General features: G+C 47.3%; 1 protein-coding gene across 2 annotated transcripts; it reads right to left on the bottom strand.

Annotated features, from left to right (window-relative positions):
- Window positions 1-30: 30 nt before the first annotated feature.
- On the bottom strand, window positions 31-25,592 carry LOC109876046 (actin-related protein 2-A-like). 2 transcript variants are annotated; one of them, XM_031813181.1, is made up of 10 exons: window positions 25,460-25,592; window positions 23,949-24,059; window positions 23,683-23,697; window positions 19,017-19,232; window positions 18,411-18,483; window positions 14,305-14,441; window positions 12,415-12,564; window positions 5,524-5,669; window positions 4,569-4,701; window positions 31-4,132 (listed from the first exon to the last, which is right to left on the bottom strand). In XM_031813181.1, the coding sequence occupies exons 1-10, from the start codon at window positions 25,505-25,507 to the stop codon at window positions 3,962-3,964; spliced, it is 1,200 nt and encodes a 399-aa protein (XP_031669041.1). In that variant the 5' UTR covers window positions 25,508-25,592; the 3' UTR covers window positions 31-3,961. The 2 variants fall into 2 exon arrangements, with proteins under 2 accessions (XP_031669041.1, XP_031669042.1); XM_031813182.1 differs by lacking the exon at window positions 23,683-23,697 and having other exon boundaries at window positions 561-4,132; window positions 25,460-25,586.
- Window positions 25,593-27,591: the final 1,999 nt, after the last annotated feature.

Raw genomic sequence — 27,591 nt, 5'->3', positions numbered from 1 at the left:
CTTCAGAAGAAAGAGCCACACAACAAGAACTTACTTATAAATCAATTTACTTTATTTAAATCAGCGACGTTAGGCAGTTACACTATGAACAATAAGAAAATAAAAAGACCAGACAGAAACATCAAATAAAAAGATGAAAGATCCAGATAACAATCACTGCTCTTGGCACTGGATAGAACATTTATGAAAACAACAAATATTATATTAGGCTTGTGTTGGGGGGGGAGAAGTGTCTCCAACATACATCATGTTGTGATGGTGAGAGCCGGACTAGTGAACTTAAATACCAGCTTTTTACTACGTCTCAGAGGACATGTTCCAGGCTGATTACGCTTTCAGTGGCTGGATAGGTGACCACATCTAGGTCCAGTTAACCAGAGAGATTAACCCTCCAGTGGCTGGATAGGTGACCACATCTAGGTCCAGTTAACCAGAGAGATTAACCCTCCAGTGGCTGGATAGGTGACCACATCTAGGTCCAGTTAACCAGAGAGATTAACCCTCCAGTGGCTGGATAGGTGACCACATCTAGGTCCAGTTAACCAGAGAGATTACACCTCCAGTGGCTGGATAGGTGACCACATCTAGGTCCAGTTAACCAGAGAGATTAACCCTCCAGTGGCTGGATAGGTGACCACATCTAGGTCCAGTTAACCAGACAGATTAACCCTCCAGTGGCTGGATAGGTGACCACATCTAGGTCCAGTTAACCAGAGAGATTAACCCTCCAGTGGCTGGATAGGTGACCACATCTAGGTCCAGTTAACCAGACAGATTAACCCTCCAGTGGCTGGATAGGTGACCACATCTAGGTCCAGTTAACCAGACAGATTAACCCTCCAGTGGCTGGATAGGTGACCACATCTAGGTCCAGTTAACCAGACAGATTAACCCTCCAGTGGCTGGATAGGTGACCACATCTAGGTCCAGTTAACCAGACAGATTAACCCTCCAGTGGCTGGATAGGTGACCACATCTAGGTCCAGTTAACCGGACAGATTAAACCTTCATTGGCTGGATAGGTGTTTAACATATCAGCTGACCACATCTAGGTCCAGTTAACCAGACAGATTAAGTCTGGTACCTGATTCAAAATGTATTCCAATGAAAAATCTCCATGGAGAATGTTTAGTCCAGGACAAATCTGTGTCTGGGAAACAGATACCATAGGATGTAGCAATCTGATACCCGACTGTGAAGTCGATGACGTGGCGTATAACCATTGGTTGTCTGCCTGGTGTGACTGTATAGTCAATCTGATACCCGACTGTGAAGTCGATGACGTGGCGTATAACCATTGGTTGTCTGCCTGGTGTGACTGTATAGTCAATCTGATACCCGACTGTGAAGTCGATGACGTGGCGTATAACCATTGGTTGTCTGCCTGGTGTGACTGTATAGTCAATCTGATACCCGACTGTGAAGTCCATGACGTGGCGTATAACCATTGGTTGTTGTGTGCAGCTCGACTGGAACAGACCTCATAAGTACAACTTTCAGATTGAACCATGTTTTTTTTTTTATATCATGACCCTCACACAACCCCACTCCTGAACCCCCGACCTTTGAACCCTACTACCGTCACTAAGGTCAGGGGGTCATGTCCCTTATAATCATCTTCACTATCCTCACTCATCATCATCATCAATTCTTCATTAAAAGCAAGGAGGAAGTTTCATATGACATATGCTCCATTTTAAAATGGTCGTGCACCACAAAAAAAGGACATTTTGTAAAAAATAACATAAAATAACTAAGATAAAGAGGATCTGTATACATCCAACAGAAGAATCAAGACATCCCTCTCCCAAAAAGAGAAATTAATCAATCATGATATACAAAACAAAACATCATATAAAAACAGGATCAGTTCTCCATGAATACTAGGTGTGTGTGTATACTGGACTGGCCAATGCCTGTGTGAGATGCATCCTGATTGTGACGTCCTTAAAAACGTATGGTAGGTTACCTCTAAATAACCACATATTTAGGATCAGTCAACCCTAACCGTACCCTGACCTTAAAGGACCCGTGCAGTGAAAAAAAAGAGATTTACTTGTTAAAAAAAAAATATGATAATCTATTTCCATACTATGAGGATGGAATAATACTGTGAAAAATGTTAAAATAATGATGATGCCCTTTTAGAGCTGTTTGAAAAGACTGCCTGAAACTTCAGCCTGTTTTGGTGTCCACAAGTTCATCTGAAAAAAAAGTCTTAATTGCCAAAATCTCACACTATCCCTTTAACCATTTGGGAAATGAGATACCATCTGACCCTGCATCAGCGATTAGGGACCGCTTCTAGCGACTCCTTTATGATACCATCTGACCCTGCATCAGCGATTAGGGACAGCTTCTAGCGACTCCTTTATGATACCATCTGACCCTGCATCAGTGATTAGGGACAGCTTCTAGCGACTCCTTTATGATACCATCTGACCCTGCATCAGCGATTAGGGACAGCTTCTAGCGACTCCTTTATGATACCATCTGACCCTGCATCAGCGATTAGGGACAGCTTCTAGCGACTCCTCTATGATACCATCTGACCCTGCATCAGCGATTAGGGACAGCTTCTAGCGACTCCTCTATGATACCATCTGACCCTGCATCAGCGATTAGGGACAGCTTCTAGCGACTCCTGAAGAGGACAGGGAAGTTTGAAGTGATTGGTAAGGAGAGGTTTAACTGTTCTAGGGGTGGGTCTCAATAGTCTAACGTTGTTCTCCTCGTCTCCTCATCTGCTTTAAGGTTGGGGACAATTCAGTTTTCACTTTCTTTAAAAAAAGAAATATCTAAACTGAAATTGACCTCAACCCTGATCTGCACTAGTCCAGAAAAAAATAGCATAGTGTGGAAATAGACTCCTTGACTAACTTTCCACCATATTGCTTTCACCGTGTTGTGAAAATCTTTCTTCGGGAGACTTGATATCCACCCTGAACTCTATCAAAATTCCTACCAACCCTGTGCTAAACTATACTAGGCCATCAGAAGACAGGAGGAGAGGAGGGCTGGAGGAGTGGTGTCCTGAACTCTACTACCAACCCTGTGCTAAACTATACTAGGCCATCAGAAGACAGGAGGAGAGGAGGACTGGAGGAGTGGTGTCCTGAACTCTACTACCAACCCTGTGCTAAACTATACTAGGCCATCAGAAGACAGGAGGAGAGGAGGACTGGAGGAGTGGTGTCCTGAACTCTACTACCAACCCTGTGCTAAACTATACTAGGCCATCAGAAGACAGGAGGAGAGGAGGACTGGAGGAGTGGTGTCCTGAACTCTACTACCAACCCTGTGCTAAACTATACTAGGCCATCAGAAGACAGGAGGAGAGGAGGACTGGAGGAGTGGTGTCCTGAACTCTACTACCAACCCTGTGCTAAACTATACTAGACCATCAGAAGACAGGAAGAGAGGAGGGCTGGAGGAGTGATGTCCTGAACTCTACCACCAACCCTTAGCTAAACTATACTAGGCCATCAGAAGACAGGAGGAGAGGAGGGCTGGAGGAGTGATGTCCTGAACTCTACTACCAACCCTGTGCTAAACTATACTAGACCATCAGAAGACAGGAGGAGAGGAGGGCTAGAGGAGTGATGTCCTGAACTCTACTACCAACCCTTAGCTAAACTATACTAGGCCATCAGACGACAGGAGGAGAGGAAGGAGGGCGTCATCACTCCCTACGGTGATGCTGTGATTCTGTTGTTTAGAAGAGGAAGAAGGATAAATAGATATCTAGTCTGCCATGGGGGAGGAAACCGTGTCTGTGTGTTTTACACATACAACATTCTAGGTGCTTCTCTATGATGACCCTTCAGTGTTTGGGTGAATATTTGGCTGTGTGTGTGTGTGTGTGTGTGTGTGTGTGTGTGTGTGTGTGTGTGTGTGTGTGTGTGTGTGTGTGTGTTTGTGTGTGTGTTTGTGTGTGGTGTCTTTAACATTGTGGAGGTCTTTATCTGACAGTGACTCCCAGTTTCTCCAGCACCCTGACACCTTTCTCCTGGTACTCCTCCCTGGTCAGCCAGAAGTTATCTTTGTCCTTCATGATGTCCGCCAGCACGGCCCCGCCCAGGAACACCATGTGCTTACGCCGCGGCGGGTCCTCGATGCGGATCTTAAATTTCTACAGAGGGAGACGGGGGGGGGGGGGGGGCAATTCAGCATTATGTCCGAGGGGAGGAGTTTGGGGAGGAGTTTGGCACAGGATGGATAAATCTTGACCTCATCATATAATGCCTAGTAATTCAGGATGCAAGGTGATTTGTAGAGCAGCGACTATATGTTCTACTTCTGTTGTGTACTATGAGCTGACTACTTAAGAGATGCTTCTTCTGTCTCCACCTAGTGGGTTAACTACAACACTGCACCATGTTGAGGAAGTGGGCCCTGTCCCAATACTTTTCAACATACATCCTTCCTCCCACCCTTCAGGTCCATTAGGAACTGGTTGGACCTTTAGACAGGTCATCATTGCAAATAACAATCTGTTATTGACTTACATTTATGAATAGAGAGTTAAATAAAAACAAAAAGATATTTAAAAAAATAGTTGTTCTCACCGAGAGTTTGTCCACGTCGCCTTTCAGCACGCGTTCCAGGTAGAGCTGTTTGAGCTCCCTCTCTAGTCGAGATGGAAGACCTGGATACATGGTGGATCCACCTGACAACACTATGTGTTTATAGAACTCAGACCTGAGAGAGGGGGGGGGGGGGGGGGGCAGAGAGAGGGGGGGGGGGGGGGGGGGGGGCGGCAGAGAGGGGGGGGGGGGGGGGGGGGGGGGGGGGGGGGGGGGGGGGCAGAGGGGGGGGGGAGAGAGAGGTGAGAGAGAGAGGTGAGAGGGGGGAGGCAGAGAGAGAGAGGTGAGAGGGGGGAGGCAGAGAGAGAGGGGAGAGAGAGGGGGGAGGCAGAGAGAGAGAGGAGAGAGAGGGGGGAGATTAAAACAGGTGACGATAAAAAAAGTTGTGTGTGTATGTATTGTCAGTGTGTGTGTGTGTGTGTATTGTCGGTCTCTGTGTGTGTGTATTATCGGTCTGTGTGTGTGTATTATCAGTCTGTGTGTGTGTGTATGCGTGTCTGTCTGTGTATTATCAGTCTGTGTGTGTATGCGTGTCTGTCTGTGTATTGTCGGTCTGTGTGTGTATTGTCGGTCTGTGTGTGTGTGTATTGTCGGTCTGTGTGTGTGTATTGTCGGTCTGTGTGTGTATTGTCGGTCTGTGTGTGTATTGTCGGTCTGTGTGTGTATTGTCGGTCTGTGTGTGTATTGTCGGTCTGTGTGTGTATTGTCGGTCTGTGTGTGTATTGTCGGTCTGTGTGTGTATTGTCGGTCTGTGTGTGTATTGTCGGTCTGTGTGTGTATTGTCGGTCTGTGTGTGTATTGTCGGTCTGTGTGTGTATTGTCGGTCTGTGTGTGTATTGTCGGTCTGTGTGTGTATTGTCGGTCTGTGTGTGTATTGTCGGTCTGTGTGTGTATTGTCGGTCTGTGTGTGTATTGTCGGTCTGTGTGTGTTAGTTACCTGGTGTCGATGTCTGCTGCATGGATAGTGTTGAAGAGCAGCTCTGCCACCCCGACTCCCTCTACGTTGATGAGATGGGGCTGGAACAAAGCCTCTGGAGCCTCGAAACGCTCCCCTCCCACCTTGATCACCCTGCCGTCTGGGAGCTGGAGGGAGGGAGGGAGATTGAAAGTCAGAGGGTGGTGTGTGTATGTTGTTCAGGCTTACGTGTGGTGAATGTGTAGTAGTGTCTTGTTGATGATCACGTGTGGTGGTGAGTGTGTGTGTGTGTGTGCATTTACTGTAAAATGTGTTAATCTGTATTTTATGAGTTGTGTGTGTCTTTGTAGCTGGCGTTGTGTGTACGTGTGTGTGTGCATGTGTAAAGGCTCTATTCAGCTCAGGCCGTGGGAGGAAGTTGAGAGCTGCCCAGCCACCGCCGCCCTGTGGCCACAAAGGATATGATGTCACGCCCCCACAGACACACTACCCACTTTGTCTCTCTCACACACACACACACTTAAGATGTGTGTTTTATAATGAGTTCCCTTCTTATGAAAGAAGAGCAATATTATGGAGGAATATTCCACCCACTCTCTGGAAGCTGCTCAGCACTTCCTGGTTCCTCTGAAGCTCCACCGACATTAACATATAGAGACCAATCCAGTGTTCAGCCCCCTGTGGTGTGGTGGTATATTCTGTTACTCATCAGCTACTCAAGAGTCGTGTGGTGTGGTGGTATATTCTGTTACTCATCAGCTGCTCAGAGTGGTGTGGTGGTATATTCTGTTACTCATCAGCTGCTCAGAGTGGTGTGGTGGTATATTCTGTTACTCATCAGCTGCTCAGAGTCGTGTGGTGTGGTGGTATATTCTGTTACTCATCAGCTGCTCAGAGTCGTGTGGGGGTATATTCTGTTACTCATCAGCTGCTCAGAGTCGTGTGGTGGTATATTCTGTTACTCATCAGCTGCTCAGAGTCGTGTGGTGTGGTGGTATATTCTGTTACTTAGCTGCTCAGAGTCGTGTGGTGTGGTGGTATATTCTGTTACTTAGCTACTCAAGAGTGGTGTGGTGTGGTGGTATATTCTGTTACTCATCAGCTGCTCAGAGTCGTGTGGTGTGGTGGTATATTCTGTTACTCATCAGCTGCTCAGAATCGTGTGGTGTGGTGGTATATTCTGTTACTTATCAGCTGCTCAGAGTCGTGTGGTGTGGTGGTATATTCTGTTACTCATCAGCTACTCAGAGTGGTGTGGTGTGGTGGTATATTCTGTTACTCATCAGCTACTCAGAGTGGTGTGGTGTGGTGGTATATTCTGTTACTCATCAGCTACTCAGAGTGGTGTGGTGTGGTGGTATATTCTGTTACTCATCAGCTACTCAGAGTCGTGTGGTGATATATTCTGTTACTCATCAGCTGCTCAGAGTGGTGTGGTGGTATATTCTGTTACTCATCAGCTGCTCAGAGTGGTGTGGTGGTATATTCTGTTACTCATCAGCTGCTCAGAGTCGTGTGGTGTGGTGGTATATTCTGTTACTCATCAGCTGCTCAGAGTCGTGTGGTGTGGTGGTATATTCTGTTACTCATCAGCTGCTCAGAGTCGTGTGGTGGTATATTCTGTTACTCATCAGCTGCTCAGAGTCGTGTGGTGTGGTGGTATATTCTGTTACTCATCAGCTGCTCAGAGTCGTGTGGTGGTATATTCTGTTACTCATCAGCTGCTCAGAGTGGTGTGGTGTGGTGGTATATTCTGTTACTCATCAGCTACTTAGGTACTAAACGACATCATAACCGCCATCGATAAAAGACAGTACTGTGCAGCCGTCTTCATCGACCTCGCCAAGGCTTTCGACTCTGTCAATCACCATATTCTTATCGGCAGACTCAGTAGCCTCGGTTTTTTCGGATGACTGCCTTGCCTGGTTCACCAATTACTTTGCAGACAGAGTTCAGTGTGTCAAATCGGAGGGCATGCTGTCCGGTCCTCTGGCAGTCTCTATGGGGGTGCCACAGGGTTCAATCCTCGGGCCGACTCTTTTCTCTGTGTATATCAATGATGTTGCTCTTGCTGCGGGCGATTCCCTGATCCACCTCTACGCAGACGACACCATTCTATATACTTTCGGCCCGTCTTTGGACACTGTGCTATCTAACCTCCAAACAAGCTTCAATGCCATACAACACTCCTTCCGTGGCCTCCAACTGCTCTTAAACGCTAGTAAAACCAAATGCATGCTTTTCAACCGGTCGCTGCCTGCACCTGCATGCCCGACTAGCATCACCACCCTGGATGGTTCCGACCTAGAATATGTGGACGTCTATAAGTACCTAGGTGTCTGGCTAGACTGCAAACTCTCCTTCCAGACTCATATCAAACATCTCCAATCGAAAATCAAATCAAGAGTCGGCTTTCTATTCCGCAACAAAGCCTCCTTCACTCAAGCCGCCAAGCTTACCCTAGTAAAACTGACTATCCTACCGATCCTCGACTTCGGCGATGTCATCTACAAAATGGCTTCCAACACTCTACTCAGCAAACTGGATGCAGTCTATCACAGTGCCATCCGTTTTGTCACTAAAGCACCTTATACCACCCACCACTGCGACTTGTATGCTCTAGTCGGCTGGCCCTCGCTACATATTCGTCGCCAGACCCACTGGCTCCAGGTCATCTACAAGTCTATGCTAGGTAAAGCTCCGCCTTATCTCAGCTCACTGGTCACGATGGCAACACCCATCCGTAGCACGCGCTCCAGCAGGTGTATCTCACTGATCATCCCTAAAGCCAACACCTCATTTGGCCGCCTTTCGTTCCAGTACTCTGCTGCCTGTGACTGGAACGAATTGCAAAAATCGCTGAAGTTGGAGACTTTTATCTCCCTCACCAACTTCAAACATCAGCTATCTGAGCAGCTAACCGATCGCTGCAGCTGTACATAGTCTATTGGTAAATAGCCCACCCTTTTCACCTACCTCATCCCCGTACTGTTTTTATTTATTTACTTTTCTGCTCTTCTGCACACCAATATCTCTACCTGTACATGACCATCTGATCTTTTATCACTCCAGTGTTAATCTGCAAAATTGTAATTATTTGCCTACCTCCTCATGCCTTTTGCACACATTGTATATAGACCCCCCCTTCGTTTTCTACTGTGTTATTGACTTGTTAATTGTTTACTCCATGTGTAACTCTTTGTTGTATGCTCACACTGCTATGCTTTATCTTGGCCAGGTCGCAGTTGCAAATGAGAACTTGTTCTCAACTAGCCTACCTGGTTAAATAAAGGTGTTCTCAACTAGCCTACCTGGTTAAATAAAGGTGTTCTCAACTAGCCTACCTGGTTAAATAAAGGTGTTCTCAACTAGCCTACCTGGTTAAATAAAGGTGTTCTCAACTAGCCTACCTGGTTAAATAAAGGTGTTCTCAACTAGCCTACCTGGTTAAATAAAGGTGTTCTCAACTAGCCTACCTGGTTAAATAAAGGTGTTCTCAACTAGCCTACCTGGTTAAATAAAGGTGTTCTCAACTAGCCTACCTGGTTAAATAAAGGTGAAATAAAAAATAAAAAAATAAAAAAGTGGTGTGGTGTGGGGGTATATTCTGTTACTCATCAGCTGCTCAGAGTCGTGTGGTGTGGGGGTATATTCTGTTACTCATCAGCTGCTCAGAGTCGTGTGGTGGTATATTCTGTTACTTATCAGCTGCTCAGAGTCGTGTGGTGTGGTGTTATATTCTGTTACTCATCAGCTGCTCAGAGTCGTGTGGTGTGGGGGTATATTCTGTTACTCATCAGCTGCTCAGAGTCGTGTGGTGGTATATTCTGTTACTTATCAGCTGCTCAGAGTCGTGTGGTGTGGGGGTATATTCTGTTACTCATCAGCTGCTCAGAGTCGTGTGGTGGTATATTCTGTTACTCATCAGCTGCTCAGAGTGGTGTGGTGGTATATTCTGTTACTCATCAGCTGCTCAGAGTCGTGTGGTGTGGTGTTATATTCTGTTACTTATCAGCTGCTCAGAGTCGTGTGGTGTGGTGGTATATTCTGTTACTCATCAGCTGCTCAGAGTCGTGTGGTGGTATATTCTGTTACTCATCAGCTGCTCAGAGTGGTGTGGTGGTATATTCTGTTACTCATCAGCTGCTCAGAGTCGTGTGGTGTGGTGTTATATTCTGTTACTTATCAGCTGCTCAGAGTCGTGTGGTGTGGTGGTATATTCTGTTACTCATCAGCTACTCAGAGTGGTGTGGTGTGGTGGTATATTCTGTTACTCATCAGCTACTCAGAGTCGTGTGGTGATATATTCTGTTACTCATCAGCTACTCAGAGTCGTGTGGTGGTATATTCTGTTACTCATCAGCTGCTCAGAGTCGTGTGGTGGTATATTCTGTTACTCATCAGCTGCTCAGAGTGGTGTGGTGGTATATTCTGTTACTCATCAGCTGCTCAGAGTCGTGTGGTGTGGTGTTATATTCTGTTACTTATCAGCTGCTCAGAGTCGTGTGGTGTGGTGGTATATTCTGTTACTCATCAGCTACTCAGAGTGGTGTGGTGTGGTGGTATATTCTGTTACTCATCAGCTACTCAGAGTCGTGTGGTGATATATTCTGTTACTCATCAGCTACTCAGAGTCGTGTGGTGGTATATTCTGTTACTCATCAGCTGCTCAGAGTCGTGTGGTGGTATATTCTGTTACTCATCAGCTGCTCAGAGTGGTGTGGTGGTATATTCTGTTACTCATCAGCTGCTCAGAGTCGTGTGGTGTGGTGTTATATTCTGTTACTTATCAGCTGCTCAGAGTCGTGTGGTGTGGTGGTATATTCTGTTACTCATCAGCTACTCAGAGTGGTGTGGTGTGGTGGTATATTCTGTTACTCATCAGCTACTCAGAGTCGTGTGGTGATATATTCTGTTACTCATCAGCTACTCAGAGTCGTGTGGTGGTATATTCTGTTACTCATCAGCTGCTCAGAGTGGTGTGGTATGGTATATTCTGTTACTCATCAGCTGCTCAGAGTGGTGTGGTGGTATATTCTGTTACTCATCAGCTGCTCAGAGTGGTGTGGTGGTATATTCTGTTACTCATCAGCTACTCAGAGTCGTGTGGGGGTATATTCTGTTACTCATCAGCTGCTCAGAGTCGTGTGGTGGTATATTCTGTTACTCATCAGCTGCTCAGAGTCGTGTGGTGGTATATTCTGTTACTCATCAGCTGCTCAGAGTGGTGTGGTGGTATATTCTGTTACTCATCAGCTGCTCAGAGTCGTGTGGTGGTATATTCTGTTACTCATCAGCTGCTCAGAGTCGTGTGGTGTGGTGGTATATTCTTTTACTCATCAGCTGCTCAGAGTCGTGTGGTGTGGTGGTATATTCTGTTACTCATCAGCTGCTCAGAGTCGTGTGGTGGTATATTCTGTTACTCATCAGCTACTCAGTCGTGTGGTGGTATATTCTGTTACTCATCAGCTGCTCAGAGTCGTGTGGAGGTATATTATGTTACTCATCAGCTGCTCAGAGTCGTGTGGTGGTATATTCTGTTACTCATCAGCTGCTCAGAGTCGTGTGGTGTGGTGGTATATTCTGTTACTCATCAGCTGCTCAGAGTCGTGTGGTGGTATATTCTGTTACTCATCAGCTGCTCAGAGTCGTGTGGTGGTATATTCTGTTACTCATCAGCTGCTCAGAGTCGTGTGGTGTGGTGGTATATTCTGTTACTCATCAGCTGCTCAGAGTCGTGTGGTGTGGTGGTATATTCTGTTACTCATCAGCTGCTCAGAGTGGTGTGGTGTGGAATATTCTGTTACTCATCAGCTGCTCAGAGTGGTGTGGTGGTATATTCTGTTACTCATCAGCTGCTCAGAGTGGTGTGGTGGTATATTCTGTTACTCATCAGCTGCTCAGAGTCGTGTGGTGGTATATTCTGTTACTCATCAGCTGCTCAGAGTCGTGTGGTGTGGTGGTATATTCTGTTACTCATCAGCTACTCAGTCGTGTGGTGGTATATTCTGTTACTCATCAGCTGCTCAGAGTCGTGTGGAGGTATATTCTGTTACTCATCAGCTGCTCAGAGTCGTGTGGTGGTATATTCTGTTACTCATCATCTGCTCAGAGTCGTGTGGTGTGGTGGTATATTCTGTTACTCATCAGCTGCTCAGAGTCGTGTGGTGGTATATTCTGTTACTCATCAGCTACTCAGTCGTGTGGGGGTATATTCTCAGAGTCGTGAAGGGGTATATTCTGTTACTCATCAGCTGCTCAGAGTCGTGTGGGGGTATATTCTGTTACTCATCAGCTGCTCAGAGTCATGTGGTGGTATATTCTGTTACTCATCAGCTGCTCAGAGTCGTGTGGGGGTATATTCTCAGTCGTGTGGGGGTATATTCTCAGTCGTGTGGGGGTATATTCTGTGGGGGTCATTGGGGGGTTCTATGCACCATAAATATGTTATTTTAGATTGAAGCTCCAGACAACAACAAAACAGCTGCTAAACGCTATTGATACTGGCCTGTTATTTAGGGTCCAAAAATGTGGTCCAAAAGTTCTGAATTGGTCACTAGGGGTCTATTTACACTGACCGTGCAGGACTCAACCAGCAAAGAGGTTAGTTACTGACCTGGTCCGACTCACCTGGTAGGACAGTGGTACTGACCCGGTAGGACAGTGGTACTGACCTGGTAGAACTGACCCAGTAGGACAGTGGTACTGATCTGGTAGGTCTGACCCAGTAGGACAGTGGTACTGACCTGGTAGGACTGACCCGGTAGGACAGTGGTACTGACCTGGTAGGACTGACCCGGTAAGACTGTGGTACTGACCCGGTAGGACAGACCCGGTAGGACAGACCCAGTAGGACAGTGGTACTGACCCAGAAGGACAGTGGTACTGACCCAGAAGGACAGTGGTACTGACCTGGTAGGACTCGACCAGCACGGTGGTCTCCAGAGCCAGTTTCTGCTCCTGTTCGATGTTGTAACCCACGTAGCACAGCTTCTCCTTCATCATACGCACCGTCTCAAAGTCCGCCGAGTGGTTGAACGCATAGCCTCTCAGCAACAACAGCTGGAGATCAGAGACGTAGAGAGGTGTTTCCACCAAGCTTATTAGGGAAAGGGGGATACCGTGTCAGTTGTACAACTGAAATGTGTCTTCCACATTTAACCCAACCCCTCTGAATCACCCTTAATCAACATCCACGTCTTCAGAACCCAGGGAACAGTGGGTTAAACTGCCTTGCTCAGTGGCAGAATGACAGATTTTTACCCTGTTAGCTTGGGGATTCGATCCAGCAACCTTTCGGTTACCGGCCCAACGCTCTAACCACTAGGCTACCTGCTGGTTACCGGCCCAACACTCTAACCACTAGGCTACCTGCTGGTTACTGGCCCAACACTCTAACCACTAGGCTACCTGCTGGTTACCGGCCCAACACTCTAACCACTAGGCTACCTGCTGGTTACTGGCCCAACACTCTAACCACTAGGCTACCTGCTGGTTACCGGCCCAACGCTCTAACCACTTGGCTGCCTGCTGGTTACCGGCCCAACGCTCTAACCACTAGGCTACCTGCTGGTTACCGGCCCAACGCTCTAACCACTAGGCTGCCTGCTGGTTACCGGCCCAACGCTCTAACCACTAGGCTACCTGCTGGTTACCGGCCCAACGCTCTAACCACTAGGCTACCTGCTGGTTACCGGGCCCAACGCTCAAACCACTAGGCTACCTGCTGGTTACCGGCCCAACGCTCTAACCACTATGCTACCTGCTGGTTACTGGGCCCAACGCTCTAACCACTAGGCTACCTGCTGGTTACCGGCCCCAACGCTCTAACCACTAGGCTGCCTGCTGGTTACCGGCCCAACGCTCTAACCACTAGGCTACCTGCTGGTTACCGGCCCAACGCTCTAACCACTAGGCTACCTGCTGGTTACCGGGCCCAACGCTCAAACCACTAGGCTACCTGCTGGTTACCGGCCCAACGCTCTAACCACTATGCTACCTGCTGGTTACTGGGCCCAACGCTCTAACCACTAGGCTACCTGCTGTTACCGGCCCAACGCTCTAACCACTAGGCTGCCTGCTGGTTACCGGCCCAACGCTCTAACCACTAGGCTACCTGCTGGTTACTGGCCCAACACTCTAACCACTAGGCTACCTGCTGGTTACCGGCCCAACGCTCTAACCACTAGGCTGCCTGCTGGTTACCGGCCCAACGCTCTAACCACTAGGCTACCTGCTGGTTACCGGCCCAACGCTCTAACCACTAGGCTGCCTGCTGGTTACCGGCCCAACGCTCAAACCACTAGGCTACCTGCTGGTTACCGGCCCAACGCTCTAACCACTATGCTACCTGCTGGTTACTGGGCCCAACGCTCTAACCACTAGGCTACCTGCTGGTTACCGGCCCAACGCTCTAACCACTAGGCTGCCTGCTGGTTACCGGCCCAACGCTCTAACCACTAGGCTTTTCCACAGGACAGAACTGGGACAGTGAATGAGGACCGTAGCTGGGTGGAGTACAACTACAGACCAAAAGCTGCATGTTCCAGTCGCATCGGGGACAACCATAACCCAATTCTCCTAACCTGCCGCGTTCCATTCTCCTAACCTGCCGCGTTCCATTCTCCTAACCTGCCGCGTTCCATTCTCCTAACCTGCCGCGTTCCATTCTCCTAACCTGCCGCGTTCCATTCTCCTAACCTGCCGCGTTCCATTCTCTGCTTTCTATAGTTGTACTCCATTTAACCAAAACAGTGAATGAGGGGGCAATCAATGTGTATGAGATCCAGGGGTCAGAGGTACCTTAATGAGGTAGCGGGTTATGTCCCTCCCAGCGATGTCCAGGCGTCGTGTCAGATGGGGCAAGCTGAAGCCCTCGTACACCGGACAGATGTGTGTCACACCGTCCCCAGAGTCCACCACAACACCTGTCAGCAGGCCTGAGGGCAGAAACACACAGAGAGGTCAGACACTCGCGCACACACAGAGAGGTCAGACACTCACGCGCACACACAGTGGTCACACACACACAGGTCAGACACACACACAGACAGAGGTCAGACACACACACACACAGAGGTCAAACACACACACACACAGAGGTCAAACACACACACACACAGAGGTCAGACACACACACACACAGAGGTCAGACACACACACACACAGAGGTCAGACACACACACACACACACAGGTCAGACACACACACACACACACAGGTCAGACACACACACACACACACACGTCAGACACACACACACACGTCAGACACACACACACACGTCAGACACACACACACACGTCAGACACACACACACACGTCAGACACACACACACACGTCAGACACACACACACAGAGGTCAAACACACACACACACAGAGGTCAAACACACACACACAGAGGTCAAACACACACACACACACACAGAGGTCAGACACACACACACACACACACACAGAGGTCAGACACACACACACACACACACACAGAGGTCAGACACACACACACACACAGAGGTCAAACACACACACACACACACAGAGGTCAAACACACACACACACACAGAGGTCAAACACACACACACACACACAGAGGTCAGACACACACACACACACACACCGGTCAGACACACAGAGGTCAGACACACACACACACACACACACACACAGAGGTCAGACACACACACACACACAGGTCAGACACACACGTCAGACACACACACACACGTCAGACACGTCAGACACGTCAGACACACACACACAGAGGTCAGACACGTCAGACACACACACACAGAGGTCAGACACACACACACACACACAGGTCAGACACACACACACACAGAGGTCAACACAACACACACAGAGGTCAAACACACACACACACAGAGGTCAGACACACAACACACACAGAGGTCAGACACACACACACACACACACACACAGAGGTCAGACACACACACAGAGGTCAGACACACACACACAGAGGTCAGACACACACACACAGAGGTCAGACACACACACACACACACAGAGGTCAGACACACACACACACACACAGATGGTCAGACACACACACCCCACACAGAGTCAGACACACACACACACACCCAGAGGTCAGACACACACACACACAGAGGTCAGACACACACACACAGAGGTCAGACACACACACACACGAGGTCAGACACACCACACACACAGAGGTCAGACACCACACACACACAGAGGTCAGACACACACACACACAGAGGTCAGACACACACACACACACACACAGAGGTCAGACACACACACACACACAGAGGTCAGACACACACACACACACACACAGAGGTCAGACACACACACACACACACACCAGAGGTCAGACACACACACACACACCACAGAGGTCAGACACACACACACACACACAGAGGTTCAGACACACACACACACACAACACAGAGGTCAGACACACACACACACACACAGAGGTCAGACAACACACACACACAGAGGTCAGACACACACACACACACACAGAGGTCAGACACACACACACACACACAGAGGTCAGACACACACACACACACAGAGGTCAGCAACACACAGAAGGTCAGACACACACACACACACAGAGGTCAGACACACACACACACACACAGAGGTCAGACACACACAACACACACAGAGGTCAGGACACACACACACAACACAGAGGTCAGACACACACACACACACACACAGAGGTCAGACACACACACACACACAGAGGTCAGACACACAACACACACACACAGAGGTCAGACACACACACACACACACAGAGGTCAGACACACACACACACACACAGAGGTCAGACACACACACACACACACAGAGGTCAGACACACACACACACACACACAGAGGTCAGACACACACACACACACAGAGGTCAGACACACACACACACAGAGGTCAGACACACACACACACACACAGAGGTCAGACACACACACACACACACAGAGGTCAGACACACACACACACACACAGAGGTCAGACCACACACACACACACAGAGGTCAGACACACACACACACACAGAGGTCAGACACACACACACACACACAGAGGTCAGACACACACACACCACACAGAGGTCAGACACACACACACACACAGAGGTCAGACACACACACACACACAGAGGTCAGACACACACACACACACAGAGGTCAGACACACACAACAACAGAGGTCAGACACACACACACACAGAGGTCAGACACACACACACACAGAGGTCAGACACACACACACCACAGAGGTCAGACACACACACACACACAGAGGTCAGACACACACACACACACAGAGGTCAGACACACACACACCACACAGAGGTCAGACACACACAACACACACAGAGGTCAGACACACACACACACACACAGAGGTCAGACACAACACACACACACACAGAGGTCAGACACACACACACACACAGAGGTCAGACACACACACACACACAGAGGTCAGACCACACACACACACACAGAGGTCAGACACACACACACCACACAGAGGTCAGACACACACACACACACAGAGGTCAGACACACACACACACAGAGGTCAGACACACACACCACAGAGGTCAGACACACACACACACACAGAGGTCAGACACACACACACACAGAGGTCAGACACACACACACACAGAGGTCAGACACACACACACACACAGAGGTCAGACACACACACACACAGAGGTCAGACACACACACACAGAGGTCAGACACACACACACACACAGAGGTCAGACACACACACACACACACAGAGGTCAGACACACACACACACACACAGAGGTCAGACACACACACACACACACAGAGGTCAGACACACACACACACACAGAGGTCAGACACACACACACAGAGGTCAGACACACACACACAGAGGTCAGACACACACACACAGAGGTCAGACACACACACACAGAGGTCAGACACACACACACAGAGGTCAGACACACACACACAGAGGTCAGACACACACACACAGAGGTCAGACACCACACACACAGAGGTCAGACACACACACACACAGAGGTCAGACACACACACACAGAGGTCAGACACACACACACAGAGGTCAGACACACACACACACAGAGGTCAGACACACACACACACACACAGAGGTCAGACACACACACACAGAGGTCAGACACACACACACACAGAGGTCAGACACACACACACACACACACAGAGGTCAGACACACACACACACACAGAGGTCAGACACACACACACACACAGAGGTCAGACACACACACACACACAGAGGTCAGACAACACACACACACAGAGGTCAGACACACACAACACACCACAGAGGTCAGACACACACACACACAGAGGTCAGACACACACACACACAGAGGTCAGACACACACACACACAAGAGGTCAGACACACACACACACAGAGGTCAGACACACACACACACAGAGGTCAGACACAACACACACACACACACACAGAGGTCAGACACACACACACACACACACACACAGAGGTCAGACACACACACACACAGAGGTCAGACACACACACACACACACAGAGGTCAGACACACACACACACACACAGAGGTCAGACACACACACACACACACAGAGGTCAGACACACACACACAGAGGTCAGACACACACACACAGAGGTCAGACACACACACACACAGAGGTCAGACACACACACACACACAGAGGTCAGACACACACACACACAGAGTAACATAATTAACACACCCACGATACGTTTCACAAACCCTCTGAATGGGAGGGAGTAAGCTGTGTTGAGTTGGGGCTTAAAGTGAACCAGAGAGAGTTGAAGAGGCTGTGTGTTCCTCTAGTCTAGTACCTTGGGCGTAGAGCGTCAGCACAGCCTGGATAGCAATGTAGACCCCTGAGAACTGATACGTCTCAAACATCACCTACCAGAGACAGAAAGACAACTTTAAAAGACTGTAATGATGAAAATGTAATGATGAAAATGTGTAACACTCACACAGCTTTAGAGCTCTGTTAATGCTGACCCCACTGACCCTCACACAGCTTTAGAGCTCTGTTAATGCTGACCCCACTGACCCTCACACAGCTTTAGAGCTCTGTTAATGCTGACCCCACTGACCCTCACACAGCTTTAGAGCTCTGTTAATGCTGACCCCACTGACCCTCACACAGCTTTAGAGCTCTGTTAATGCTGACCCCACTGACCCTCACACAGCTTTAGAGCTCTGTTAATGCTGACCCCACTGACCCTCACACAGCTTTAGAGCTCTGTTAATGCTGACCCCACTGACCCTCACACAGCTTTAGAGCTCTGTTAATGCTGACCCCACTGACCCTCACACAGATGTTCCTACATTAGTTCTCATACGGTAATGAGGTTAGAGTGGTAGCTAGCTGTTGCTATGCACTTGGAGTCAACTTGCTACACACCCCCCCCCCCCTCCGACATACACACCTCAATGATCTTCTCTCGGTTCTTGGTGGGGTTCATGGGCGGCTCGGTGAGCAGGATCTTGCAGTTCCTGGAGTCGATGTTGAGCTTCTCAGGCCCGAAGGTGTAGTCCCACAGGTGCTTCATGTCGTCCCAGTTCCTGACGATGCCGTTCTCCATGGGGTAGTTGACCTCTAGCATGGAGCGCAGCTCGCTGGCCTCGTCGCCCACCATCAGGTCCTGTAGACGTTGAGGGGTTTAAGGTTCAGATAGACACCCCTGGGTCGTGTTCATTAGCACACGATGTGACAAAGCATTTTGCAACCGTAAACAGAAACAAGCGTTTTTTTCTTATTGGAAAAGTTGGTGTTGTTCTCCGTGGGATAGTTTGGGTTCGATCGGTGGAGGGCCTCATGAATATGGCCCTGGAGAAATCAGACCGTTAGCTTAGCTGTACCGTCACCTTTGACCTTTCACCTTTCACCAGCAGTAACAGAGGGGCATGGCAACACTGCCTCCATGACGACCTAAAGAGACACAGTAATGGGATATACACATACGCAGCAGCGCTCAACAAGAAAAGAGGCAAGTCACATCCGTTAGCAATTACCCAGCATGCATTCTTTAAAACAGCATGTTTCCATGCATTCACTCTTAAAACCTGTTCCCTTTCTGACCAGAGCACAGGGCTACAATCTTAAACTTGAGAAACATGCAAGTAACTGAGAAGTTTGCCTGACAATCTGCATGCAGGTCAAGTTCAGATTCAGTCTCATTTGAGCAAGGCTCAGTCAGAGTTACATGCAAACCAGGCATTGGGAATCACAACATGATTTGGTTAGCCAAGTGTTAGTCACACAGTACAACGTTTCCTATTTCACTGGCACACACTGAGCCTGACGTTCAGCAGCGCAGACTAGAAAACTGTTGCCCACGGAAGCTACTTGACACGTTTAGAAACCGTAGCCTGGTCCCAGATCTGTTTGTTTTGGTTGGACTTGTGCCAACTGCTAGGGTCAATGGTTGGGACAAACAGATCTAGGACCAGGTTAGAGAAACAGTTGATACAGTGTGTGTTTAGGCACTGAAGGAGCCCCCGTCTGGCAGTGCCATGTGTTTTCAATGAAGACCTGCTGCTTCCATCCTGTCTGTTCTGCCAATCAACAGCCATGTACACACACCATGTACACACAACATCACACACCACCATCATCACACACACACACACACCACCATCATCACACACCACCATCACCATCACAATCACACACACCATCATCACACCATCATCACACATCATCATCATCACAAACCCCATCATCACACACACACACACACCATCAAACACACCATCATCACAAACACACCACCATCACAAACACACCATCATCACACACACACCATCATCACACACACACACCATCATCACACACACACACCATCATCACACACACACCATCATCACACACACACACCATCATCACACACACACACCATCATCACACACACACACCATCATCACACACACACACCATCATCACACACACACCATCATCACACACACACCATCATCACACACACACCATCATCACACACACACCATCATCACACACACACCATCATCACACACACACACTATCACACCATTGTCACACACCATCATCACAAACCCCATCATTACAAACCCCATCATCACACACACCATCAAACACACACACCATCAAACACACACCATCAAACACACCATCACAACTTCCAATTCATTATCTGAAAGCTGATGGACATTTGCTGTACTAGTATTGTTGTTAATAAGTTCAACTTGTCTTCCTAAACCAAGACAGTTTCAAATCTCCCTGTACTGTTGTATTAAAGGTACCGGTGGGGGACCATAAAACACAATCTGACAAGACCCCCAGCCAAAAGTGCACGAGTCGTCGCCCGATAGTCATCTCATTGTCCCTCATTTGTTTGCATGTTCGTCCACCACTTGTAGGTCTTCCACCACTGATGTCACTCAACCCTGATCATCATCTTCTCTCTCTGCATCAACCTGTCCACTCCAAACATCTTGGAGAGAGTACCGAGGTTTCTAATCTTGGTGAAGGCACCAGGGTTAGAAGCACAATATGCACAACTGTAGTGTTTTGTGTTTTAATCAACTTAAACGACGACAAAAGACAGGTATGTTCATGTTCATTGATTAGGGATATCATCATTGATTAGGGATATCATCATTGATTAGGGATATCATCATTGATTAGGGATATCATCATTGATTAGGGATATCAACATTGATTAGGGATATCAACATTGATTAGGGATATCATCATTGATTAGGGATATCATCATTGATTAGGGATATCATCATTGATTAGGGATATCAACACCCTCCCCATGTGTTTCCAAATCAAAGTAAACATAATTAAAACACCCTGTTTTCTAAGAATTCTTTCAAATTATTAGAACATCGAAACACCTTAAAATCGCTGTTCCAGCGGTTTGATCTGCACATGAGCTAGCACCAGGGGTGCGATCCGCACATGAGCTAGCACCAGGGGTGCGATCCGCACATGAGCTAGCACCAGGGGTGTGATCCGCACATGAGCTAGCACCAGGGGTGTGATCCGCACATGAGCTAGCACCAGGGGTGTGATCCGCACATGAGCTAGCACCAGGGGTGCGATCCGCACATGAGCTAGCACCAGGGGTGCGATCCGCACATGAGCTAGCACCAGGGGTGCGATCCGCACATGAGCTAGCACCAGGGGTGCGATCCGCACATGAGCTAGCACCAGGGGTGTGATCCGCACATGAGCTAGCACCAGGGGTGCGATCCGCACATGAGCTAGCACCAGGGGTGCGATCCGCACATGAGCTAGCACCAGGGGTGTGATCCGCACATGAGCTAGCACCAGCCGGGACAGTCTCCCTCTAGCTCGAGTGAAGGGAGTTGGGAACAGCTGAATGGGTCTTAGAAGTTGTTCACATACAAAATCTTTATGTCCCAACTCACAATCTAATATGCTTCCCCAAAATAACATTTTTTTGTTGTGGTAGAACATTTATATTCATTGCTGATTTGAAATGATTTATACTTTTACTTTTGATACTTGATACTATATTTTAGCAATAGCATTTATTTTTAATACTTACGTATATTTATTTACTTAAGTAGTATTTATTTACTTAAGTAGTATTTATTTACTTAAGTAGTATTTATTTACTTAAGTAGTATTTTACTAGGTGACTTGAGCCATTTTCTATTAAAGGTATATTTACTTTTACTCAAGTAGGACAATTTAGAACTTTTCCACCACTGCATGTGCATATAGGCACATTAATTTCTTAATTTTAAATGAAAGTATGATCACTTATCTGAGAAGGTACCAAAAAAATGTCTGAACAATTGGTTATCTGAGGGTTGACTCAACACCAACGTTTTTTTCTTCAGTTTTGAAATTGGCCACTAGGGGAACACAACTCAATAACTTAATCATGAAACATCTGATTGGCTAAGAATAAAAAAAACTGTTATGGATATAACAACCAGATTAATTGGCTGAAACATAAAACAGCGGAAAAAGTTGATTATAAAACTAGTTTTTTATTATACGTGGGCTTAATGGGTACGTGGGCTTAATGGGCACGTGGCCTTAATGGGCACGTGGGCTTAATGGGCACGTGGGCTTAATGGGCACGTGGGCTTAATGGGCACGTGGGCTTAATGGGCACGTGGGCTTAATGGGTACGTGGGCTTAATGGGTACGTGGGCTTAATGGGTACGTGGGCTTAATGGGTACGTGGGCTTAATGGGTACGTGGGCTTAATGGGTACGTGGGCTTAATGGGTACGTGGGCTTAATGGGTACGTGGGCTTAATGGGTACGTGGGCTTAATGGGTACGTGGGCTTAATGGGTACGTGGGCTTAATGGGCACGTGGGCTTAATGGGCACGTGGGCTTAATGGGCACGTGGGCTTAATGGGCACGTGGGCTTAATGGGCACGTGGGCTTAATGGGCACGTGGGCTTAATGGGCACGTGGGCTTAATGGGCACGTGGCCTTAATGGGCACGTGGCCTTAATGGGTACGTGGGCTTAATGGGTACGTGGGCTTAATGGGTACGTGGGTACGTGGGCTTAATGGGTACGTGGGCTTAATGGGTAAGTGGGCTTAATGGGTACGTGGGCTTAATGGGTACGTGGGCTTAATGGGTACGTGGGCTTAATGGGTACGTGGGCTTAATGGGTACGTGGGCTTAATGGGTACGTGGGCTTAATGGGTACGTGGGCTTAATGGGTACGTGGGCTTAATAGGCATGCTGACCCTATATAGGGAACAGGATGTCATTTCAGACACAGGCCATGTAGCATTCAAGTTCCTTCTGCTAAACTAACTTGAGATGAAAAACAGGAACAACAAAACAGTGAAATGAGTGGACTCTTAAAAAAATATATATATATAATCACTAGATTTCTGTCCGCCTAGTCATTAGGAATCCATTTTTCTCCACAGAAGTATTTAAAATGTTATAATTAGCCAAATAAAACACCAATTAGAGACAAATTAAATATAGCTAACAACAACAAATAAAAGGCACTCCAAATGTAGTAAAAAACACAGCATCTCTCCGTTAGGCAACCAGGGAGGACATGGGCCTGCACACGCCAGCCAGGAACTCACACCACTTACCATCTTCTCAATATTCTACTTCATCATGTGATGACAGGTGAAGGAGGTGGAGCATAAAGTAGAGAGTCAGCCAGTAAAACAAAGAGAGAGGAAGGGATGTCATTTTAAAAATAGGTGTTACTAGACTCAGGGAGTCAGTATGTCAGACATAGATGAGATTAAGCCTAGTCCATGCTTCGTGGTCCAGGAATAGGGTTGTTGTGTCGGGGTAACTTTTGAACCAACATTGGAGTGTTGCACAGGAGAGGATAGCTTTGTAGTATTACCTTAATCTCAATGTTGCCCACTTTGGCTGTGGAGCGAATGATTGGCCTGCCCACCAAGGCAGGGAAGATGTGCTCGGGGAAGTTGGAGCCTGCATAGCCACACTTCACAAACTGAGAGAGAGACAGAGAGAGAGAGATATTTATATATTCTCTTTAGTTAAAATATTTTACAAGGCAAGTCAGTTAAGAACAAATTCCTGCGGGGACGGGGATTAAAAATAAAGACACAGAGAGCGAGAAAGAGATAATATATTCAAAAATATATATATTAACACGGTATATTGCCCTGGCAATACTGGTCTGTTCCTTCCATGTGAATAAATATGGTTTGTATTGGACTGGTTTGAATTAAAAGACAGGAGGAAGAGAGAGTGAGCAGGGGTGGAGAGGATGTGGAGAGATGAGGCAAATGTGGAAGACAAAGGATTTATTTGACTCCCCAAAGCAAAATAGCCTAGTTATTATGACTAATCTCAATTACCCAGAAGTAATGAGAGATTAAGTTAAGGCAAAATTATAATCCACACTTCTTCGGGCATCAGAAAGCAATTACTGATAATATTTGTGACGTTCGCTTCAGTAGACTTGAGTAAGGGTCACAAGCTCTAGCCTAGCAGTGAATGTGTGTGGTGTGTGTATCTTAGAATCCTAGCTGTGGTTAAGAAACTAGTCTCACTTCCGCTTGACTCATTTCTTCAGCCCTTCACAGTGAGCACTTTTTAGCTGCATACACACTATGCCAGCATCGCTTCACATCGCTGAGAGTCAGAAGTACAATCCAAAAACAACCACTAAGACCCCTTTGGTGTGTCCAGATTTGAAGGATCCGAGCACTGTAAGCTCTTTTTACTACCTATGTCCTAAATGACGGAGGGACCTCAGAATCCCTAGAAACAGTTGTCAGGAGGAGCGCGGCCCCGACGCTATTTCCCAGATGCAACTATTTTATAGCGTTCCATAAAAAAAGATTGGATATCCTACCTGATATTGCCAGCTACCTATTAACACACGGGCATGGGATATGGTTAACGTGAACTAGCTTAACTACGTCTGTCGTTATAACCTGAGGCATAAGGACCAGTAGAAACAAATGTGAATTTACAAAACATCAAAACATGTCGACATCAACATTGAGTGAAAATTTAGTTAGTTGGCTAACGCTAGTTAGCTGACCTAACTAGACTAGTTAACCAGCTAACTAACTAACACGAAAGCTGGGTCAAACGATTTAATAGGTTTGAGCTAACTGGCCGATTTAATTTTTGCACCGTGAAATTGATTTTTATTGAATGTATTGGAAGATGACAACATAGCTAGCCAGCGGTAGATAATTGTAAAAACGGACAGACATTCCTAGCGTTACCCACCGACTTAACTAGCTAACGTTAGAGCGCTAGCAACACATCATCCACTTCCTGTTTCAGATAAAAATGTTCTCCTGCCATTCTGCCTTGGAAAAATATAGCATGAATAGAACTCGGTCATATGCAGCTTTCCACTCATAAACTTACCCCGGTTCCATTGTCACAAACCACCACTTTCCTTCCCTGGCTATCCATTTTGCAAAACCCAGGAGCCAGCAAACCTCCCCAGCTCAACTTTCTTCAGCAAGCCGGAAGTCACCACCCAGACTGTCTTGGCATCTTCCGGGGGGGGGGGGGCATTCATCCTTCTTTCCTTCCTAGAAATGCCACAGAACAAAATAAGTATAAGTATAAAATAAGTATAAAATCCAGGGGCCAAGTAAGCTACTGTGGCTATTTGATCGTAAATGTAGACCTACCAGAGTGGCCTACCATAAAACAACAATGGAGAAAATGCATCCCATAACACTTTAATAGCTATTCTATCGTACAGCCGAAAGCAGCAGCCAATGTGTTGCGTTCAATGCCTACATTCCATGAAAAAAAAATCCACGAAAAAAAATGCAGGGCTTGACCTTCAGACAAGGTGACTGGAAATGTTGTGTTGTTTAATGCAAGAAACAACTTTACAAAATAAAATGCATTATTATTCCCATACCATTATTGAACGAATCAGACAAATTAAGTGTCTGTGAGGCCTTGAACCCCACTAAATGGTCATGTAGCTGGAGAATAAAAATATTAAGAATAAGAATATTTAATTAGACAAATCAGTTAAGAACAAATTCTTATTGACAATGACGGCCTAGGCACAGTGGGTTAACTGCCATGATCAGAACGACAGATTTTTACCTTGTTAGCTTGGGGATTTGATCTAGCAAACTTTCGGTTAGTGGCCCAACGCTCTAATCACTTCAAATCAAAATCAAATCAAATTTATTTGTCACATACACATGGTTAGCAGATGTTAATGCGAGTGTAGCGAAATGCTTGTGCTTCTAGTTCCGACAATGCAGTAATAACGAACAACTAATCTAACTAACAATTCCAAAAAAAACTACTGTCTTATACACAGTGTAAGGGGATAAAGAATATGTACATAAGGATATATGAATGAGTGATGGTACAGAGCAGCATAGGCAAGATACAGTAGATGATATCGAGTACAGTATATACATATGAGATGAGTATGTAAACCAAGTGGCATAGTTAAAGTGGCTAGTGATACATGTATTACATAAGGATGCAGTCGATGATATAGAGTACAGTATCTACGTATGCATATGAGATGAATAATGTAGGGTAAGTAACATTATATAAGGTAGCATTGTTTAAAGTGGCTAGTGATATATTTACATCATTTCCCATCAATTCCCATGATTAAAGTGGCTGGAGTAGAGTCAGTGGCATTGACAGTGTGTTGGCAGTAGCCACTCAATGTTAGTGGTGGCTGTTTAACAGTCTGATGGCCTTGAGATAGAAGCTGTTTTTCAGTCTCTCGGTCCCAGCTTTGATGCACCTGTACTGACCTCGCCTTCTGGATGACAGCGGGGTGAACAGGCAGTGGCTCGGGTGGTTGATGTCCTTGATGATCTTAATGGCCTTCCTGTAGCATCGGGTGGTGTAGGTGTCCTGGAGGGCAGGTAGTTTGCCCCCGGTGATGCGTTGTGCAGACCTCACTACCCTCTGGAGAGCCTTACGGTTGAGGGCGGTGCAGTTGCCATACCAGGCGGTGATACAGCCCGCCAGGATGCTCTCGATTGTGCATCTGTAGAAGTTTGTGAGTGCTTTTGGTGACAAGCCGAATTTCTTCAGCCTCCTGAGGTTGAAGAGGCGCTGCTGCGCCTTCTTCACGATGCTGTCTGTGTGAGTGGACCAATTCAGTTTGTCTGTGATGTGTATGCCGAGGAACTTAAAACTTGCTACCCTCTCCACTACTGTTCCATCGATGTGGATGGGGGGGGTGTTCCCTCTGCTGTTTCCTGAAGTCCACAATCATCTCCTTAGTTTTGTTGACGTTGAGTGTGAGGTTATTTTCCTGACACCACACTCCGAGGGCCCTCACCTCCTCCCTGTAGGCCGTCTCGTCGTTGTTGGTAATCAAGCCTACCACTGTTGTGTCGTCCGCAAACTTGATGATTGAGTTGGAGGCGTGCGTGGCCACGCAGTCGTGGGTGAACAGGGAGTACAGGAGAGGGCTCAGAACGCACCCTTGTGGGGCCCCAGTGTTGAGGATCAGCGGGGAGGAGATGTTGTTGCCTACCCTCACCACCTGGGGG

Source organism: Oncorhynchus kisutch, unplaced genomic scaffold (genome assembly GCF_002021735.2).
Source record: "Oncorhynchus kisutch isolate 150728-3 unplaced genomic scaffold, Okis_V2 Okis04b-Okis11a_hom, whole genome shotgun sequence".
In the NCBI taxonomy this organism is placed as follows: domain Eukaryota; kingdom Metazoa; phylum Chordata; class Actinopteri; order Salmoniformes; family Salmonidae; genus Oncorhynchus; species Oncorhynchus kisutch.
The sequence above is the reverse complement of the archived record's forward strand: the minus strand, read 5'-3'. Positions and strand labels throughout refer to the sequence as shown.

Excerpts from the sequence above, each read along its gene's own strand:
- LOC109876046 (XM_031813181.1), bottom strand. The coding sequence starts at position 25,507 with ATGGATAGCCAGGGAAGGAAAGTGGTGGTTTGTGACAATGGAACCGGG. Across the intron at positions 24,060-25,459 it reads TTTGTGACAATGGAACCGGG|TTTGTGAAGTGTGGCTATGC; the intron begins GTAAGTTTATGA and ends TCTCTCTCTCAG. Across the intron at positions 18,484-19,016 it reads ACCGAGAGAAGATCATTGAG|GTGATGTTTGAGACGTATCA; the intron begins GTGTGTATGTCG and ends TGTCTCTGGTAG.